This window comes from Fundulus heteroclitus, chromosome 8, assembly GCF_011125445.2.
Source record: "Fundulus heteroclitus isolate FHET01 chromosome 8, MU-UCD_Fhet_4.1, whole genome shotgun sequence".
Taxonomy (NCBI): domain Eukaryota; kingdom Metazoa; phylum Chordata; class Actinopteri; order Cyprinodontiformes; family Fundulidae; genus Fundulus; species Fundulus heteroclitus.
In genome coordinates, this window is record NC_046368.1 from 29,716,586 (window position 1) to 29,738,341 (window position 21,756).

Below are 21,756 nucleotides of genomic sequence, written 5' to 3' on the forward strand. Positions count from 1 at the left end.
ATATTAGAGTAGGTCATCCCGATTCACACTCCATTTCAGTTGGTGGCGGTAATGCACCAAAAGTTGTTTGCCAACCGCCATAAAACAATAGAAGAAGAAGAACACTCCAAACCAGTTGGTGGCGGTAATGCACTGTTTCGTTGCGTGCCAACCGCCAGAAAAAAACATAAAGAAGAAGAAGAGAAAGCATTCTGCTGTTTTTGTTTTTAGACGCTCATGCTTGGTAGAAGTGAATGAAATCAGCTGAGAACTCCCGGGTTCCTGCGCTCTGCTTTAGCCTGGGATGTTTGTTTTCTTTGGCGGGACCGCACCGCCCTCCGGTTTTCTGTGGCGTTTTCCTCTGACCTGTCTTTATTGTTTCTGATATGATGTCTATGGAGGACTCTGTCTTGCAGCCGCCCGAGAATGGAAACGGAGGTTTGTTATTCCACTACTCTCACCATGATATTGAAGTTTTTTGGTTTTTTTTTTACTGTTCTGGTGGCTGCTGGCGCCGTAGTCGGTTAGCCAAGCAGCTAGGCTAGCTCCGGCTCATTATGTGTGAATTCCCACCTGCCAGCCCCAGGAGGCCGAAGACTGCCCTGCCCGATGACCGGATGTAAGCGCATGTACGCGGAGGCGGCGGCTTTAGAGAGACACGTCAAGGACCATGATGCCCCAGCGAAGTCCCTGCCCGGTGAGCCATCTGCCTGGGGTCACTCTGCCCCCTGTCTTTGGAGGCATTCCGGGTTATAATTAGTGTTGCGCCGATGCCATTTTTTGGCCCCGATACCGATACCTGGCTGTGCAGTATTGGCCGATACCATACCGATGCCATCTGTTTGAAATTGATGTGTGTGTGTATGTATGAAGAACTGCATACTACTTAGGGTAGTAGAACTTTTTATTGCCTACCTGGAATGGGTGACAATTGTTGAATAAACTTTTGTCTTTCAAAGGCCAAAATAGTGCAACATTTGTGAAATTATAACATGTATAATAGTAGTGCAACAGTAAAATTACATTAATAATTGAATTATCTCTTTTAAACCCTGAGTTTTGGCTCTCAAATGCCAAAATAGTGCAACTTTCATGAACTTATATAACATGTATAGTACTAGTTGGGAGAGAGAAGGCTGCATTCAAGTGACATACAAACATCAAAATGGTATTGGTGCCCCATTTGTTGGTACTCACCTTTAGTGCTGGATCGGGGCCCCGTCCCATACTGGTATCATTATTGGTGCAACACTAGTTATAATCAATGTTTGTCTCACATCTGACTTAAGGTGACCAGATTTCTGAAATCAAATCTGGGGACATTTCTAGCTCGTGGATAAAAAGCAATACACCTCATCAAGATGAAATTGGAAAACTGGGACAGTAATGGTTTTATTTATTTTTACATATTTATTAATATTTAAACAACAAAAATAAAATGTTATGGCTAGGAATGTGCCTCTCCACACTTTTAGTATATCCTAAGATTAATAAAATTAATACATTGACAGTGTTAATAATGGAAAACTAGAAATATGTCTCTGGGTTGGGGGAAAGTGGTGGGGGTGGGAGTTGAGGGGTCAAGGGTGGTTGGCAGCCCTGCCAACCACCCTTGGACAGGCACTCAGCGCGACGCCCTAATGGGTTAAATTTCAAGGCAATGAGGACAGGCGCGGTTCTAGGTTTTCAGAGGATTTAGATGAAATAGAGAAGCAAAATGTGTAGGGCTGTGCATAAAAATCGATATAAAGATTAATATTGATTTTTTTTTTTCTTTTTTTTTTCCTAACGATTTAAAATCAGTATTCTGGTTTGCAATATCGATATACCTCCCTACCCTAGGGGGCGTTGTTACAGCGCCAAGTTACTGTTCACAGCGAGGAAGAATTTGCGTAATGGCTAAAAGAATTGTTGACGCGCCTTTGTCTTTAAAGTCCGACGTTTGGGCACATTATGGTTTTAAAGTCAATGAAAAAAGCCAAGGACTTGATAAAACAAATGCAATATGCAAGTATTGTAATGGTGCAGTACGCTATACTGGAAACACGACCAACTTGCGGGCTCGCCTACAGAGGCACCACGCTGACAAGCTAGCAGCACCAAAGACGCAACAGAAATCTGTAGACCCGAAGCAAATGACTTTGGACAACGCCACGTATAAGTTTCCATCTACCTCACCCCGTGCCATCAGGATTACCGAACCCGTTGCAATATTATTGAAATAGCTGTGCCCAGAAAGTACGAAGAAGTCAAAGAACGTGTCAAAACTTCACTAAGTTCAGCTGCAAGAGCGGCCCTGACGTGTGATGGGTGGACGTCTCGAGCCACAGAATCATATGTGACAATCACATGTCATTTCATTACCGAGGACTGGGAGCTAAAGGCGTTTGTTTTACAAACACGAGCCATTCATGAGAGCCATACGGGGACCAACATTGCGGAGTTACTGAGAACGGCGCTGGATGAGTGGGGCATAGCAGCCAAAAACCCGGCCATCGTCACAGACAATGCAGCTAACATGACCATCGCAGCTGAGCTAACTGGTATGTTGCATTTCAAGTGCTTTGCTCACACTCCTAACCTGGCATCACAACACGCACTGAAGCTTCCCAATGTGGCCCATTTGTTAGGACGAGTGAGGCGCATAACCAGCTTTTTCAGGCGGAGCGCTACAGCGAGCAATGTCCTGCGACAAAAACAAAAGCTACTTCAGCTTCCTGAACATAAACTCCTAACTGATGTCATAACAAGGTGGAACTGCGCTCATGACATGCTCCAACGTTTCCTGGAGCAGCAACCCGCTATATCTGCCGCTCTACTATCTGGTGAAGTAAGGAAGACAGAGAAAGAAGTCTGCACTCTCAGTGAGTCAGACATAACATCTGCTGAGGAAATTGTGGATGCCATGAAGCCCGTGAAGACAGCTACACTTGTAATGTCTCAGGAAAACTCCCCAACCTTATCAGTTGTGGCACCACTTCATGCTCAGCTCCTCCATGACTTTCAAGAAAACCGATCTGATTCTGCATTAGTGAAATAAATAAAATCAGCCATTTGTGAAGACCTGAACAAGAGATACAAGGGTCAACAGAGAGAGACTTTATATGTGTGTGCAGCTATGGATCCAAGATTCAAGGCCCTCCCCTTCCTCTCCGAAGATGAACGTCAGGACATCTACATGAGGGTAGTTGCAGAGGCAGGAGAAAGCCAACAAACATTTCAGGTGATGTATTTGATAAAATTTTCATCTACTAATTTATAAAAAAAAAAAAAAAAGTATAGTTGTATGTTTAGGTTTAAAAAATGCTTATAATTGTTACTTACATAATGTTTGGAGGGGGGGTAGAAACATGGTACATTAACTTATGGTAAATTTAATTTCACAGATACATGTTATATTAAACCTGATTTTTCTTTTTCCTATTTACTTCTATAGGAACGAGCTGAAACTGAGACAGAAGAGCCTAATGAGGTGCCAGTGAAGGACAACACTTGCGTCAATATCGAGAAGCAAGACATTGCTACTAGTCCGCCCACAAAGAAAGCAAGGCAGTCATGCAGTCTAGCAGATCTTCTAGGTCAAACATACAGTACAGGTACTGCAGTGAGACACATAACCACACAGGACCGGGCTGAACAGGAGCTGACACGATACAAAGAAACTGCTCCCATGTCTCTTGCAGGTGACAATCCACTCAACTGGTGGAAAGAGCACCAGACAGAATACCCACTTTTGTCACGTCTTGCAAAAACCTACCTGTGTATTCCAGCAACAAGTGTCTCTTCAGAACGTGTATTTTCTACTGCAGGGGATATAGTCACTGCACAGAGAAGTGCGCTTAACCCAGAACATGTTGACCAACTACTGTTTCTAAACAAAAATATTACGGAGTAAAGTTGCATTTGTAGTAACTTTTTACAAATTTTTTTTGAGGAAGAGTTCATTGACAATGTCAAATTGACATTCTGTTCTGTTTTTCTTCAGTACTGATGTTTCAGCCAGCAGTTTTTGATAGGCTAGTGAGAGTGGGTGTCACTCCTGGTTTTCAGTATGTTAAAAGCAATATGGATGCACCTTTTCTTTATGTTTAAAAAACTGAAGATGAACATTTTCTAGGTTTCTTTTGCACAAAAAGTTGTTATAAGCTAACTACATTGTCCTAGAAAACTGGGCAAAATTTTGGTTTCTGTAATACATTAAATACATTGAACCAAATGCACTTTATTTTTCTGTTCACTGTATCAGTGTTCAATAAATTGAACATTAATAGAATATTTAGCTGGTTTTGTTGATTTAATGACTGAGCATTAATTTAATAGTAGTAAATATCAATATTGGAGTCAAATCAAATCATGCTGAGCTATATCGAGAATCGTATCGTGAGCTATGTATCAAGAATCGTATCGAATTGGCTCATCCCAGATGATACCCAGCCCTAAAAATGTGGGATGTTTTGTAGCACAGTAAATATTACTGAATAATTATAAGTGGTCTGTGGTTATGTAGGACATTTTCCACACAACATACATTGTTTTCTGTATTCTGGGGATTTTCCGAGGATTTTACAATGAAGTAAATTAAAGTAGGGCCCCTACTAAAAGACTTACAACTTAAATATACTGTACAGACATAATTAGAGTTCTGTTTATCAATTATGAATCCATGCAGTTTAACTAAAATAAACAATGGGGCACTAATAAGTTATTTCTGGATTACTGGCACTAATACAGGAACCAGTAATAGTCCAATCCCCTGTCCTATGTGTCCTATGTGTATATATAAATATATATATACACATAGGATAGTCCCACAGAGGGGAAATTTGTTTTCTGCTTTTAAACCATCGCTTAGGGAGCAGTGTGCTGCCGACACTCAGTGGCGCATGGGAAGCAATCTGGGGCTAAGGGTCTTGCTCAGGAACCCAGTGACCAAGTTTTATACCGCCGACCTACGGGGCTTCTCCAAGAAATACACGTCGGCCTCTCTAACCTCTAGGCCACCATTTCCAGTAAGTTAATATTTGTTATTAAGCTAAAGATTAAATATATCAACCTATTATTATTATTATTATTATTATTTACAATTGAAATGAGAGTTAAACCTTTTGGGAGGCTTTAAAATCTATAAAGAAATCATGACACAAGACAGCACTTTTCTGTATGTTTAATTTTATAAAATGTGATGTAGGGCTGGACCATATAGAAAAAAACCGTATTGCTATTGATCGATAATTATTGAAAATATTTAAAACCATATTTTATGTGCAGCTCTGCCTGGACATTTTATGATATTGCTAAATGATTTAATTTTAATAAAGAACACAAACACAGAATTCCAATTAAATCTTTATTTAACCAACTTTTTTAACCATTACAGATTTTTTTTTTTTTTTAAAGAAAAATGACTTAAGAGACCTGAGTTATGTTATTAAATACTGACAAAGAATAAACTAAAGTGACCAGTAAAATGACCAAAATAAATATTCCAAATAAATAAAATAGCCTATTTAGGTGGGAATAGTACACTAGTTACTTCTCAGGTTTCATAATTGAGAGGCTGAGGCAAGGCCGCTTACGCCGCTTGGACGCTTTTTCATTTTATCACAAAGAAGGGAGCCCAGTTTAGTTGCTGTACCTGCTTTGTTTTGGAAGAACTTCCAGAAGATTCCTCCGAAGACACGGGGTCGCGCAGGGCTGACACAGCTCGCGCTGCTGCGGGTGTGAGCGGTTTACGTGATGAAATAAGTTGGTTATGTTACCAGACTTTGTTTTTATCGGTTCCTTGCAAATTGTATGAATCACTGTGGTTTATTTCTGTCAGGCTGGCGAACTAGTAAAACCCCGTTTTGGGACCGTTTCCTCTGCCGCTCCTTGCTGCGACATATTCACGGGCTCTGTGCTGTGGTTTGAGAGGGGGGCGCTTTGTGACGGCGTGCCTGGGTTCGTGATTATGATTGGTCGAGAGGAAGTAGTGACTGTAGCATCAACTAATATGATAGGCTGAAAGGAAGGAAGGAAAACTGTCTATATCGAAGTTTTATCGAACCTCTTTTTTCCTATCGCACCACACGTCTATCGATCGATATATATTGTTATTGAATTATCGTCCAGCCCTAATGTGATGGAAATGAAGTGCTTAAACACATTATATGGACCAAATAAGGATAAATAAAGGAATATTAAAATTAAAAATAAAATGAAACTATGCCAGTCCTAAAGAAAATTCTAAGCCACAAAACTTAGGATTTAACCAGCAACCAACAGGCCTAAGCAAAGAAACCCTGAAGACCAAGACGGGACCAAACCAGGGAATAATCTAGATTTAACTGGAATTAGCCAGGCCTAAACAGGGACAGTGCAGGACTAAATCAGATTAAACGTATTTTATTAAAACCAGTTAACCTCCACTCGAACTGTAAAAGACCCTTATGCTCCACCACAACATTCAAGATTCTTTTTGTCAGTTCCCCTGTGTGCAAAGCATTTTTACCAATATTGACAAATGTAAACTAGTTGTAAACACAACACGAGAATGTCCTTTTCTTCCAAGGTTTTGGGACATTTTGGTGAAGATGGCCTCTGCAGATCCACAGTTTTTCCTACTTGTTGTGCACATCCTAAGGAAGCTGTGAATAAGTCTTTCTTTTACAAAGATCTGTATGGTGAGGGGGTTCATCTTTTTAAGTGGCGAATCCAATATTCCAAATTTGTTGGGCTTTTTTTCCATGTTTCACATCCAGATTTTATCCCATCTCCCCTCTGAGTTCAACCACCGAAGCCAGTCTGCCTTCCAGCGCATCCCACTTGCGGCTCTACTCCTCCAACTTACGGTTCTGCTCGTTCATGGCCTTAGTGATCGCATCATATGCAGTCGGTAGCCTGATCAAGGCCATAATTGCTACCGACATCCACTGAATGATACATCAAAAATTCACTGAATCCAAATGGAAGAAATCCAAGTATCATTAATCCAAACATGTATACGTCTTCTACGTACTCGACTAACAAAATTGAACAACACACCATTTTCCACCCGTTCCAAGAATCTAGGGTGTATCCCACAAAATGTTCCCCATCAGGACAGGATGGGTCCCCTTTTCCCTGCCTTCCCGTCGAAAAAATGTGATCAATAGCATTGAGAGACCAGCTGACTAGATCCATAGTTTCCAGAGTTCGAGTGATATGAAGAGGAAGCTCAAAAAGACAAAAACACAGCAGCAGCGGGGGGGGGGGGGTCAGAGCCGGCGCAGAGGGAAAAAGTGACTGTCTCCGAAGAATGGAATCAAAGTAACGTCTTTGGAGTAGCAGAACTGGCAGGAAAATAATAAACTTTGGGGGGTGAGAAATTAAACAGGGAAGTCCAGCAGACCCAGAACTGCATCCGTGGGTGAGGGGGGATGCTAGAAGAACACGGAGGTGTGAAGAGGCTTGTTTTCCTGTTTGCGATGCTAAACGCTGTGCTTCCCTCTCTGCAGGTAAAAAGTTGCTGTGTTCCACCAGCGGCTGCACCGCTTCCTTCCCCAGCATGCAGAAACTGATGGAGCACACCAGGCACCACTACAAACCCAACATCTACTTCCAGTGAGTTGTGCCGGACAGCTGGTGTGACGTTGTCGTACTGTTGCAAGACGCCAAGACCTTTCTCTTGTCTGTGCAGGTGTGAGAGCTGTCGCACCAAACTGCGGTCCTACAAAGGCCTCCTGGCACACCTGCATACCTGTTCCAAAATGCCGCGGGCTAAACCAAAAGCTGCCGAGCCTGCGGCCCCTGTGCTGGCTGCCGTGGCGGCGTCCAACATGACCCCCAAGGCCGCTGACTTGGCACCCCCTCGGCTTGAGTCGGTGTCGTCGCCGCAGATTCCCATCCAGAGCACACACCCTGATGGATCGCTCCCTGCCGCTGCCCCTCTGCCAGACTCCGCTGACCCCCCTGTGCTCGGTCCACCCATCTTGACCCTCCAGGAACTCCCTCCTTCTCAGCGAGTCATCAAAGATTCTTCCCCGCCTCCTCTCGTGGACAAAGTCTGCAAGGCGCCGGCCTCTGTCGTTGCTCCAAAACCAGCTGCTGACCCCTCCGATGTCCAGAGTCAGCAGCAGGTGCATGTCAGGACCCACGGGGCTGTCCACGCTGCTCCGGGATCCGCAACCTACACGCCTTTTGCAGCTGTCTGGAGGAAGAATCAAGGTGAGCGCCTCTGCGGCGGGCACAAAAGCTGCAGATGTGGACAACGTTGTCGGCACCCATCTGATAATCAAAGAATTCCACCAATGGTCCCAGAAATAACTTGAAACTGACAAAAGCAATAATTACAAAAAATGACTGAAAATTAACCAATGAAAATCAGACATTGATTTATTTTCAATTGTGGTTCAACAGAATCATTAAACAACTGAACAAATGAAACAGGCCTGGACATAAATGATGGCACCTGTAACTTAATATTTTTGTGGAGATCACTTCAGTCAAACAGTTTCTGTAGCTGCCACTGAGACGTCTGCGCCTGTCGCAGGTATTCTGGCCCATGCCTGGTGAGCAAACCACTCAAGTTGTCTCAGGTTTGAAGGATACCTCCCCCAGACGGCGGGTTTCAGCTCCTTTAGACGTTCAGTAGGATTTAGATCAGAATAGTCGTATAGCATCTATTCTTGGGTGGTTCTAGTTGAGTCTTTTGGGTCAATATGGTGTTGGAAGACACATCACCTACAACTGAGACCAAATGGCACTAGGCAGCACATTGCTCTGCAGAATGCCTTGTGATTAGGGGTGAGCGATATATGGAATATACTTGATGTATCTCGAGTTTTCCTCCACGCAATAGTTGAAATGACTTTATCGCGACCATCCACTGTAAATTTTCATGGCAAGATTGAGCCGCTGTATTTAATTCACTGTGAGTTTAGTTTTTCCCACATGCTGTGAACGCATCACTCGCTCCTCCTCTAAACCAGATAGCGCTCAACGAGCCCCTGCACTTACTTACATTGACTAGATGGCGAGAACAATGGTGACAGCGTTTCAGGCAGTGGTTTGAATTTCATAAGAAGGAGGTCGAACAAAATGCGGTAATATGCAAAACATGCCGTAGCACCATTGCCACAAAAGGTAGCAGTAGCACAGATTTGTTCCACCCAAAAAGTCATCCAGTGCAAAACGAAGACTCTTGTAAACTCCGCGTGTCGACAACCCCCCACACACACCGAAGGAAACTTTATTTAACCAGCCATAAAACTGTTGAAACTGTCGTCTTCTTAAGCCAAATCCCATATGACAGAAAAAAAACGTTTGTTTAAAATTTCCCAGCACCTAAAGAGCAATGGAAATATTTTTGAGATGCTCTGAATATGTAGCTGCGACTGGTCAGTTGATTTTATAGTCACAATACAAGCTTTTGTTTTTGGGATTGTCACATTTTTATTATACAAAATTTTATGTCTTAAGCACAAAAGAGCACCTTTTAATTCAGGTTTATTTTGTGTCAGACTTTTCCTTGGTGTTCCTTTTGGCAGCTGGGATGTTCTGTTTTTTAAGGTCCAGTGTTGACCATAAAATAGCTCTAATGTGACAATATTGTAATTTGTGAAAAGCTTCTATGTGCAGCTGTGGTTAAAAATTGGCTAAAATATAACATTTTAAATAAATTTTTAATTTGCAATCAATTTTTCAAAAAAAAAAATTGACACGCTAATATGAGATATACCAATGCAACTTTAGGCACTATGTGGCTAGAAACATTTGTTTTTCAAGCTTATTTAAACATATCGTGATCGTGTATCGTGATATAGCCCAAATATATCGTGATATTAGATTTTTTTCATATCGCCCACTCCTACTTGTGATTTCATTGAACCCTGCACAGATGTGAGACACCCAGGGCCAGATGCAGCAAAGTAGCCCCAGAAGAAGAACTGAGCCTGCTCCATGTTTCACGGTACGGACGGTGTTGTTTTCTGCACATGCTTTATTTTTGTGTCTGTGAACATGGAGCTAATTCATCTTGCCAAAAAGCTCCAGCTTTGTCTTATCTGTTCAAAGAAAATTTTCCCAGAAACTTTGTGGCTTTACAAAATGCTTAGTGGTATATTCCAGTCCTACTTTTTCATGGTTTGCTTTTACAACGGTGTCTCCCATGAAGTCCACCTTGGCTCTAACAGTGGCAGATGTTACAATCTGACTGATGTACCTTGACCTTGGAGGTCGCCTTTAATTTATCTGAAGTTTGTTCTGAGCTCTTTGGTTGCCATTCAATCTTTCTCTTCAGCTTGTTATCCATTTTCCTCCTGCAGCCATGTCCAGGGAGGTTGGCTACAGTCCTTTGGACTTTAAACCTTCTGAGTGTGCAGCTGCAGTCACAGCAACATGAAGCTGCTTGGAGATGGTCTCTCCACATTATCAAACAACTCAGTTACTACTGGTAACCCATTGAATAGACTGACTGGTTACAAGTTTGAGGGCATCTGTAATGTTAATTAGAGAACATACGTCAGTTAAACATGTCCCTACAGTTAAACAATTTTTAATCTTTTCTAGGGGTGCCATAATTTTTGTCCAGGTTGGTTTGATTACCGTATTTTTCAATGTAAAGACGTTCTGCCTTTGAGAAGTTTAGTGTGCTACCATGTACTCGGTCGTAATAATTGTTCTGCACGCACCGGAGTCCGCCTCGAGTATGTGGGGGCCTTTATATAAATCCACTTCTAGCTTCAACATTACAATCAGGCAGTCTTGTAGACACCTTAGGGGTCCAATCAGGTAGTGACACAGTGTACCGTAATGCCGTAGAGTTGTACTTACACATTTTAACCAATTTTTGAGCACATCGTACTACATAAAATCAGCCAGTAAGCACAAAGGTAATCATATATAAGGCGCATCATAAATTTTTGAGAAAACTTAAGGATTTTAGGTGCGCCTTATAGTCCAAACAAATACAGTTGTTTATCCTTTTAAATTATTTTGTTGAACCACAATTCAAAATCAGTGTCTTATTTTCATTGGTCAATTTGCAGTTGTTACTTATTACTTTTCTCAGGTTCAAGTTATTTCAGGGACAATTGGTGGATTTTCTTTGATGAACAGAGGGGTGGCAACAGTTTTGTAGCCTCGTGAGACCATCCTGATCTCGCGAGGTTTCAAGGTTTCACTCGCAGATCAGTCTGGATACTCTCCGTTAAAGAAAATTTGGAGCCGTTCACGAAACGAACGTCCAATCAGCGTTGGCTTTGAGGCGGGTTGAGGTGTGACGCAACGGGAAGCGCGTCAGTTCAGTCTGAAGAACATGGCGGCTTCAGCCGATGAAACTAGCGTTAGCGCGGCTATCGAGCAAGTTTTATCGGAATTACAGAGTATTTCTCTGCTGAGCTAACGAGCCTTTACCTGCAGCAGCAAGAGTAGCTTGGCTTGTGGTTGTGTTTTCGTCGTCGCTCTGTTACGAGCGACGACGAATCTGATTGGTTTATTTGGTCCGTCTATCACCAATATAGGCCAATCAGCTGACCAGTATTTTCGCCCCTTCCCAAAATTACTTCAACGGAAGGTTTCCAGATGGATATGCGGAGCAAATCTATCTGGCGGAGTCAGGTAAACAGTTTTGTCCATCTCTGTATATTGATTATGTCCTCTTCATGTCCTAAAATTAGTCCTATTTTAATGTGAGCAACATGGATCTTAGGGCTAAAGGAGCTTCTGAATCATAACCAAATGTTCTCTGCCTCAGCCACATCGTGCCACAGACGTGTCCTTTGGGAGCACACCAGGGGGCGCTACACCTGCATCCAGTGTGGTCACACCGTAACCAACCGCAAGGAAATGACTCAGCACATCAACAGCCATCACAGCAGCACCAAGAGTGCAGAAGATGCAGGAGGTTCTGTCACCAAGGCTCAGTGACGAAGCGGAGCAGTTCTGTCCACTCCCGGCCTTGAAGCAGCAAGCCGTTTTCCAGCCGAGAGCAGAGCGAATACAGATAGTTTTCAGAGAACGAGATGGTAAAGATGTGCCTGTTTCGCCTCCACAACATAGCAGCATCGCCATGAGATCAAGACAGAGTTTAGTGATGCTTGAACTGAAAGTGGATGATTCAGCCCAGAGGCAGAGGTGGTTGGTGCTATTTTCAAATGGAGCAGAATCATTACGATATTCTTATAATGAAAGATGTTCATTACAACATAAAGTACATTTCTTTTAATAGCCACAAGTTCATCTTCTCCAATTTCATCCAGTCCAACTTTGTTTGTAGAGTACTTTGAGATTCTGCAGCGGATCAGTTCTGGTTCTGTCAGTATGATCACATCTAGCCACCGAATGCAGACTGCTGGCGCAAAGTTTGGCTTTAATTCGCTTTATAATAAGCTTAATACAGCAAGCATTTTAAAAAGACAGACCAACCCAGATCCTCTTCCTTCTGCTGAGAATAGACTGAAAATTAGGTTTTTAAAAACTGGGTCAAAAAGAATCTGCAATGACAGTTATTTAATAAGGCAGAAACTTTTCCAAGTTAGAATCTGCTTCCATATGAATTCAAATACCGTGTGCTCTTTTTGTGGAGCAGGTAGAAAATAAATGTCATTAAAAGAAATAAAACATATATATATATATATATATATATATATATATATATATATATATATATATATATATATATATATATATATATATAATTTTTTTTTTTTTTACTTAGTTTTAACCCATGTGACAATAGGCTTTGACCTGCTTGTTGTGATGAAAGACTTTCTCCTGCTGTTCTAGTTTAGCCCAGTGATGCCTGATTTAGAGTTGTAATAAATGGAACCCATCATCCTTCACCTGCTTGGGGTCTTAATCATGAAGGGGTTTTGCTCTGCACCATGTTTAGGTTGGACAGGCCCAGCTTGCACATGGCAGAATTTAGCCAAAACAAAACTTTTCCACTTTTAGTTCTCTGAAGTAAAGGTCAAGCTCCTAGTGTAACATTTCTTCCTGACAACTTTATTTGAACTGTATTTTTATTGTATATTTGGCTGTTTCTTATTCATCTTACCCTAAATGTTTCTGTCGGAACACAAAAATCCCACATTAATTCAATTCCATTTTATTTATAGCACCAATTCATGAAACATGTCATCTCGAGGCACTTTACAAAGTCAAAATCAATCATATTATACAGATTGGTAAAAAAAATTCCTATATAAGGGAACCAGTTGATTGCTTCAAAGTCCCGACAAGCAGCCTTCACTCCTGGAGAAGCGTAGAGCCACAGGGAGTCGTCTACATTGTCCATGGCTTTGCAGCAATCCCTCATACTGAGCAAGCATGAAGCGACAGTGGAAAGAAAAACCACCCATTAGCAGGAAGAAAAAACCTCCAGCAGAACCAGGCTCAGTATGAACGGTCATCTGCCTCGACCGACTGGGGGTTAGAGAAGACAGAGCAGAAACACAACAACACAAACAAGCACAATACAAAGGCATTTTCATCATCTCAATACAATATAAATTACAAAATAGTATTTTGTATTTGAAATATGCATTTCAAATACTTGTATTAGAAATACTGCTGAGGACTGGGGTAAAGTCATTTTCTCTGATGAATCCCCTTTCCGATTGTTTGGGACATCTGGAAAACAGCTTGTTCGGAGAAGACGAGGTGAGCGCTACCACCAGCCAACTGTATAGCATCCTGAAACCATTCATGGGTGGGGTTGCTTCTCAGCCAAGGGAGTCGGCTCTCTCACAGTCTTACCTAAAAACACAGCCATGAATAAAGAATGGTACCAGAATGTCCTCCGAGAGCTGATGAACAATGCCTTTTCCAGCATGATGGAGCACCTTGCCATAAAGCAAAGGAGATATCTTACTGGCTCAGGGAACAAAACATAGAGATTTTGGGTCCATGGCCTGGAAACTCCCCTGGGGTCCGTTCTTCGTACGTTGCTTAAAACATCCAAGATCAAATGAGACATCCAAGATGATTTCATCCGGCTAATCATGATCCGGCTAATTGGGTTCTTCGAACACACCTGTTGTTTATGATTAGTATGGCTGGATTGAGTTATCTGTGACAACCGCGCGTGCATGCATTTGTTTAAAAGGGGAAATGTATCGATAGCAGAAACAATGATCAGCAAGGTTGCTATTGGCTGTTCAGCATGGCCAAAGAACGCACACAGTTTTTCTCCCAAGCAGAACACGAGCTTTTAATGGAAGGTTATGCCGAATTTGAGTCACTAATTAAAACGTCAGGTAACACCTCAAAGTCTGCTAAAGCCAGGAGAGAGGGTTGACAAAAAGTAGCTGACAAATTAATGCGTAAATACTGTCCATGGTAGATGTTTCTATCACTTTCTACAGTGTGAATTTTAGCATTTTAATAATCTCATATTTACTTTGTTCTTTTATATAAGAGCCTCCACGGGAGCCACTAGAACATGGGGACAAGTAAAAGTGAAATACGATAATATTCTATTAAATGGTAGCCTTTAATTGTTATACTTTATTTTAAAAAGGCACTTGTTATGTCAAGAGATCCAAATTTCAGTGTCATTCCTTAGACACGGGAAGTAAAGGACACGTTATCTATAAAAATAAAATTCTTCCTTTTCCAAGTCATACCCAGTTTACACGGTAAAACTGTATTGCTCCGTGTCTAGATAATCCATTCATAGTTTTTTCTAATACAATATACGGCTCGACAGGAAGCAAGCCTTTCAAAGTAAAACTAAACTTCTTAATAAAATGGCCTGAACAAATCTTTTTACTGAATTTGATAAAAATAAAAAGCAAATCATACAAATAACTTAATTTTTTTTATTTATGGCTCAAACACCACTTTTTGCTCTTTAAAAGCCACTGTTAAATGATGTGTTTGTCAGTTTATAACAGCCAAGGATCCTGTCTATTGCGCAATACGCAATTAATTTGAAAAACTCTGAAATTATTCTTGCACCTTCCGCAACAGGTTGCTGTCGTAAAAATGGACATGGCTACGACAGACTTCCCTATCGCCTCCGCTTATAAGCTGCGATCTAATACTGTTTACATGAAATAAGCCTGCTCGCTAGCAGGGGTCCGTTCTTCGTACGTCGCTAACTCAGCTAGCAGGATTTCATTGTTGACGATTTGGCATGATCTTGGATCGTTTGGTTTTTCGAAAGACATCCTGCACTTGTCATAGCAACATGTGCGCCAGCTTAAACCTGCTCGAGAGCAGGCTTATTTCATGTAAACAAGATTAGATCACGGCTGTATAAGCGGAGGAGATAGGGAAGTCTGCCGTAGCCATGTCCATTTTTACGACTGCAACCTGTTGCGGAAGATGCAAGAATAATTTGCAGAGTTTCTCGAATTAATCGCGTATTGCGCAATAGACAGGATCCTTTAGCGCAGCGCGACAGTGTAATTGTAGAGAGATTTTTCTTGGTGGCTGTTATAAAGAGACAAACACATTAATTAACAGTGGCGTTTAAAGAGTACAAAGTGGTGTTAGAGCCATAAATCTAAAATATTTAAGTTATTTGTATGATAGTTTGCTTTTTATTTTTATCATATTCAGTAAGAAGATTTGTTCGGGCCATTTTATTGTGAAGTTTAGTTTACTTTGAAAGGCTTGCTTCCTGTCAAGCCGTATATTGTATTAGAAAAAACTATGGATGGATTATCTAGCCAAGGAGCAATACAGTTTTACCGTGTAAACTGTGGATGACTTGGAAAAGGAAGATTTTCATTTTTTATGGATAAAGATTTTTTTTTTGTTAAAATTCCCAGTTTGCACATGTCCTTTACTTCCCGTCTCTAAGGAATGACACTGACACATTTGGATCTCTTGACATAAGTGCCTTTTTAAAATAAAGTGTAATAATTAAAGGCTACCATTTTGTAGAATATTCTTGTATTTCACTTCTACTTGTCCCCATGTTCTAGTGCGTCCCGTGGAAGCTCTGATATAAAAGAACAAAGTAAATATGAGATTATTAAAATGCAAAAATTCATACTGTAGAAAGTGATAGAAACATCTACCACGGACAGTATTTACGCATTAATTTGTCTGCTGCTTTTTGCCAGCCCTCTCTCCTGGCTTTAAAAGATTTTGAGGTGTTTTAATTAATGACTCAAATTCGGCATAACCTTCCAAGCTCTTGTTCTGCTTGGGAGAAAAATTGTGGGCGTTCTTTGGCAATGCTGAACAGCCAATAGCAGCGTTGCTGATCAATGTTTCTACTATCGACACATTTCCCCTTTTAAACAAACGCAAGAACGCGCAGTTGTCTCAGGCCGTTTCTCAATTCACGAGAACGCGAGTCCGTACTCGCGTTCTCGTCAAGTCTGTTCTCGGTAAGAACCATAGACATATATAAAGAGTAGACCCCGCATCGACCGTTCTCGCCTATAGGCGCGGACGAGATTTAGGGGCGCCATCTTGGGGCGGTCGAGAACTCAGCTCAGTGTAATGTGTTAACCAGGTGCAGAATCAATTTAAGTCAACTATACTGGCTGATTATTGAACTAATTTTCACGTTGTTTTTTTTCTGAAAACTTTAAAGCTATAGCTATTATAACAAATAGTTCAGTGGAGTTAAATGTTTTTAGAGTGGTTAAAAGCAATTGAATATTCGGACAGAATTTATGTATGCTGCAAAACACAGCCACTCATACACTTTAATCATTTTTTGTTATTACTATATACAAAAACATACATATACACACACACACACACACACACACACACACACACACACACGCACACACACGTTTTTTGTTTGTTTTTGTTTTTTTGTTTTTTTACAAATAACTACTGTGCTGTAAAATACAAATTTGATCATCAATACGAACTGAATGCTTCAAATTGCGGAGATCAGCACCGCCCCACCGCGACCCGAGTCATTGTATTAGAACGGGAGAAAATGAAAAATGTTTATGAAAAAAATACAAAGTACAGTAGGACAAATAGTGACTCACATGTATTTCACTGCTCTTCTGACTGAGCCGCTGCATCCTGACTCCGCTCTCTAGCGTTTTTTTTTCTTCTAAAGCCCGCGGTGCAGGTGTGTTTTTTTTCGGGAGAATAAGTTATCTGTAGTTGTTTTTCTTCTGGGCAAAAAGAATCTTGTAAACTGACATGCTGGTGAAGATTCTCATTTTTGGAATAAACCGACATGCCACCATCGATTATGTTTGAGAACTGTAATGAACGGCTCATCAATGCAAGTCCATGAAGCAGCGAGACCGTGAAAGGGGAACCGCGATATAGCGAGGGTTCACTGTATATAAGAAGAGTTCATTTGCAAAAACAGATAACTCCGTTTTTAGCCAAATAATCTAAAATGTAAGTGTGTGTTTGTGTGTGTGTGTAGGGGGGTGGGGGGGTCCTTGAAGGTGTATTTTTGAGATGCCATTATTTTGTTATGTCGCTCTTACCTGATCAAATTCATCAGGTAGGTTAGTTTGACTGGTACCACCTTAACTAAATAAAAAGTATGTTTTTTTTTTATTTATAAAAACGGAGTTATCTGTTTTTGCAAATTAACTCTCTCTCTCTCTCTCTCTCTCTCTCTCTCTCTCTCTCTCTCTCTCTCTCTCTCTCTCTCTCTCTCTATATATATATATATATATATATATATATATGCTGTTTATTCACTAATGTCTAACAAAGCTCTGATGCTGCCTGCACGGAGCAGATGCGGTTTTGGAGAGACTAAGTCACAAAGACTTGGACGTGTAGACCTGTATCTCTCTGCCTAATTTTAGAAAAATCACATTCTAATAAAAAATATAAACGATATCTGTTCATCTTACTTGTGAAAAGTTATTCCTCGAGCCCTGCCGTAAATAGTTCCTCGATTTAAACAAAAATGAGCCGCACAGTGCTGAGGCATCATTAGTGTGTTCAGCTTGAATCAGCAGGTTAGGGTAGCAAGTCGACCGCCCCAAGATGGCGGCTGTAATTCCTGCGCAGCGACAGTCAATGCGGGGTCTACTCTTTATATATGTCTATGGTAAGAACACAGGAAGATCGGACTTGACGAGAACGCGAGCACGCAGCACGTATTGTGTATTGGAACAGAAGCGTACTCGTGACGTCATCACACCCGCAGCTCTTGAGCATTTCTTTAACGTTCAAAACTATTTATACACTACACCATCATATCTTATTGAAAACGTTTTTTTTTCTTATTTTCTAAAAAGTCTAATAAAATATCTAAAAAAAATTACAGAACTGTGGATATAAAACCAGCAATAGCGGGAATTTCTTTGTTGGGAGTTGTAATTGTTGTAGTTGTAGAGGCGATTGAATCTTCTTTTAAAAAATTAGCACTTTGTAGAAGCAAAATGAGCGATACGAGCAATGTTGCTGTTGCTTCGGTCGTTGGTCAGCTTTACCAGCAGGCTGAAGAGGAGGTGATGCAGTTGAGGAGGAAAATCCGAGCAAGGAGAAGATTGATGCAGCAGAGGAGGCTCAGAAGGCAGGCTTTGCTCACCCATCTATTGCCAACTGGTAGGCATTTTAAGATTGACAGCCTATTTCCTACTTTTATCTTTAAAAAAACCCCATTGATGATGATATTAAAAACGTGATCAGGTTGAAATTGTGACTATTTTTCTATAAATAATTAAAATGAAGATCCAATTTTAACATTAGAAACAGTATGACAGTAAAGTTAAGCCACTTTATTACACCTACAGACCTTCACAGCATTGATCATTAAGAAAGGGAAAAAAAAACACATTTTGATGTCTGTCCACCTTTACAGTGATTAATCTATAAATTATGTGCAGTTATTTCAGCTCATTTTTCAGTGAAATGGTAAAAATACCAGAGAAGGGAAGCCATTTGTTACATTTACTATACATTTTACCTTTGCTTGCTTGAGAACTATAATTTCTCCATGTTAAGCAGTTATAGTTTTATGGTGTGAAAAGGTGACAATTAAAAAAAAAACAATTATGGTAACATTTGTCATTTTTTATTTACAGGAAGAAACAGAAACAAAATATGTGAGGATAAACACTTCCTCCAAATACTTTTTAATGAAGGGGACCTGAAACCAGCCTTCAGGCTAAACAGGGCAACCATCGTCCTCCTCCTTCAGCTGCTGCCCATCCAGAAGGTCCATGGATGGCCACAGGAGATAGAGGTGCTGCTGACCCTCTACTGGCTGGCCTGTGGTGCATCCTACAGGGAAACAGCTTGCCAGTAAGATCTCTTACCTTCTTTTCCTTAAATAGAGCCAGCAATGACACACATGTGATACATAGATTATATAAATTGGATAGAAGATTAAGACATATCAGCATATTACCTAAATTACAAGTTATTTTATTTTTGGTATAGGTCAAGTGGAGGCACGCTACAACAGACACCACGCCAAGGCTCATTAACAACACAATCATTGAGCGTGCCTTTGGTGGTTTGAAGACACGGTGGCGTTCCATCTTCTTAAGGTTGCTGGAGGTCCGCCTGGCGTTTGCCCCAAAAGTAATCGTCGCCTCCTGCATCCTTCACAATATTAGTATAGAGACAGGGGACCAGCTGGACGTAGAGGATGAGGAGGTTGATCCAGAGGAGGATGATCATCCAGCGGCTGAAGACAAGGAGCTGCTCCAGCTGGCTGCATGTTTAAGTGAACATGACTACATCTGACCTAATGTTCACATGCTGCTTCATTTAATTTTTTCACCACCTGTGAAAATACATTAAATAATCGTTAAATAATTTCCATTCCAACTATTTTTAATTGTAAGTTTATAAGCATTGTCTATTTGTATGAGATCTTAATAGTAGTTATTTCTTAGTTTTAAACCATGTTAATAACTGTTAATAATTTGTTGAATATATTACACCTTCATTCTTTTCCAAAGATTAAACATTTGTATAAAACAAATGTCTGTTTTTTCATATATTTTTACTATTATTTTCTTTCCCTCTTTCTCCTCTCAATTATCCGTGTCCTGACTCAGAATAAACTCACTTAGATAGGGAAAAACATTTATAGAATGTATTTATTTTATATGCTGCTGTCGTCCTAGGGAGACATTTACAATTTATTCCAGCAAGTATTGAGTTAATAGAGCAACACACGTCAGTCAGATAAACACAAAACAAATAAATCATGACCAGCGGTATTATGCACACTACTTTTTTTAATTACGCACTAACTCTGTAAACAGGCCACATAGGGAAGCTTAAAAGTATAATATTCTCGCCTCAAACGATCTGAAAACGTACTTTTGAACAACAACAGCAGCAGAAAAGGGAATTTTTAACTTACCGCTGTGAGCTCTGTTTGCACCTGTCTCGAATCAAGCTGCGGCTGCGGTGCATTCTGGGCAAGCGGTCAGTCTGAAGAACGCACAAGTCTGCTCTGATGCATGCTCGATAAAGAGGGCGGGCGAGAACAACATCCGGGGAATTCGGCGCGTTCTCGATTTGGCGTTCTCAGCATTGGAACAGTGCTCGGTCTGAGGCTGATGACGTGTCACGAGCACACGAGAACGCTCAAGAACGCATATTGAGAAACGGCCTCAGATGACTCAATCCAGCCATACTAATCGTAAACAACAGGTGTGTTCGAAGAACCTAATTAGCTGGATCATGATTAGCCGGATGAAATCATCTTGGATGTGTCATTTGATCTCGGATGTTTTAAGCAACGTACGAAGAACGGACCCCTGGTTTAAGCTGGCGCACATGTTGCTATGACAACAAGTGCAGGAAGTCTTTCGAAGAACCAAACGATCCAAGATCGTGCCAAATCGTCAACAATCAAATCCAGCTAACTGAGTTAGCGACGTACGAAGAACGAACCCCTGATCTTAATCCCATTGAAAACTTGTGGTCAATCATCAAGAGACGGGTGGTAAAACAAAAACCTAGGAATTCTGACAAAATGCAAGCATTGATTGTGCAAGAATGGACTGCTATCATTCAGGATTTGGTCCAGAAGTTGATTGAGAGCATGCCAGGGAGAATTGCAGAGGTCCTGAAGAAGAGGGGTCAACACTGCAAATATTGACTTGCTGCATTAACTCATTCTGTCATTAAAAGCTTTTGTTACTCATAATATGATTGCAATTGTATTTCTGTACATATGTGATGACATCTGACATACACACATGAAAACCAGAGGGCAGCAGAAAATATAATTGTGTCATTCAATACTTTTGGCCATGACTGTACTATGAAGAAAAAAAGAAAGAACAAAAAAAGTTAAAAGCTGATATAACAAACAATGCAAATTGGAGAAGAGTAGAACTCAGCAGAGTGAGAGAAATAGACCCTGATGTCCTCCAGCAGCCTAAGCCTATAGCAGCATAACTATAGAGGTAGCTCAGGGTAACATGAGCCACTCTAACTATAAGCTTTGTCAAAAAGGAAAGTTTTAAGATTAGTCATAAAAGTACACAGGGTGTCTGCCTCACCGACCAAAACCGGGAGTTGGTTCCACAGGAGAGGAGCCTGATAGCTAAAGGATCGGCCCCCCATTCTACTTTTAGAGACTCTAGGAATCACCAGCAGACCTGCAGTCTGAGAGCGAAATGCTCTGTTAGGAACATACAGTTAGGAATAATCAGAGCTCTGATATATGATGGAGCTTGATTATTAAGGGCTTTATACATTAGAAGAAGAATTTTAAATTATATTCTTGACTTAACAGGAAGCCAGTGAAGGGAAGCTAAAATTGGAGAAAGATGATCCGTCTTATTGACTTTCATCAGAACTCTTGCTGCAGCATTTTGGATCAGCTGAAGACTTTGTTACTTCAAGACTGGACTATTGTAATTCTTTACTATCATGAAGTCCACAAAA

The 21,756-nt window shown here is 40.8% G+C and overlaps 1 protein-coding gene across 3 annotated transcripts; it reads left to right on the top strand.

Annotated features, from left to right (window-relative positions):
- Positions 1-141: 141 nt before the first annotated feature.
- znf414 (zinc finger protein 414) lies at positions 142-12,779 on the top strand. 3 transcript variants are annotated; one of them, XM_036140542.1, is made up of 8 exons: positions 142-417; positions 560-676; positions 3,096-3,202; positions 3,416-3,575; positions 7,455-7,560; positions 7,637-8,163; positions 9,836-9,907; positions 11,693-11,811. In XM_036140542.1, exons 1-7 carry the CDS (start codon positions 366-368, stop codon positions 9,868-9,870), a joined length of 1,104 nt encoding a protein of 367 aa, XP_035996435.1. In that variant the 5' UTR covers positions 142-365; the 3' UTR covers positions 9,871-9,907; positions 11,693-11,811. The 3 variants fall into 3 exon arrangements, with proteins under 3 accessions (XP_035996435.1, XP_035996434.1, XP_012713964.2); XM_036140541.1 differs by lacking the exon at positions 9,836-9,907 and having other exon boundaries at positions 143-417; positions 11,693-12,779; XM_012858510.3 differs by lacking the exons at positions 3,096-3,202; positions 3,416-3,575; positions 9,836-9,907 and having other exon boundaries at positions 150-417; positions 11,693-12,171.
- Positions 12,780-21,756: the final 8,977 nt, after the last annotated feature.

Excerpts from the sequence above, each read along its gene's own strand:
- znf414 (XM_036140541.1), top strand. The coding sequence starts at position 366 with ATGATGTCTATGGAGGACTCTGTCTTGCAGCCGCCCGAGAATGGAAAC. Across the intron at positions 3,203-3,415 it reads AAAGCCAACAAACATTTCAG|GAACGAGCTGAAACTGAGAC; the intron begins GTGATGTATTTG and ends TTACTTCTATAG. Across the intron at positions 3,576-7,454 it reads AGGTCAAACATACAGTACAG|GTAAAAAGTTGCTGTGTTCC; the intron begins GTACTGCAGTGA and ends CCCTCTCTGCAG.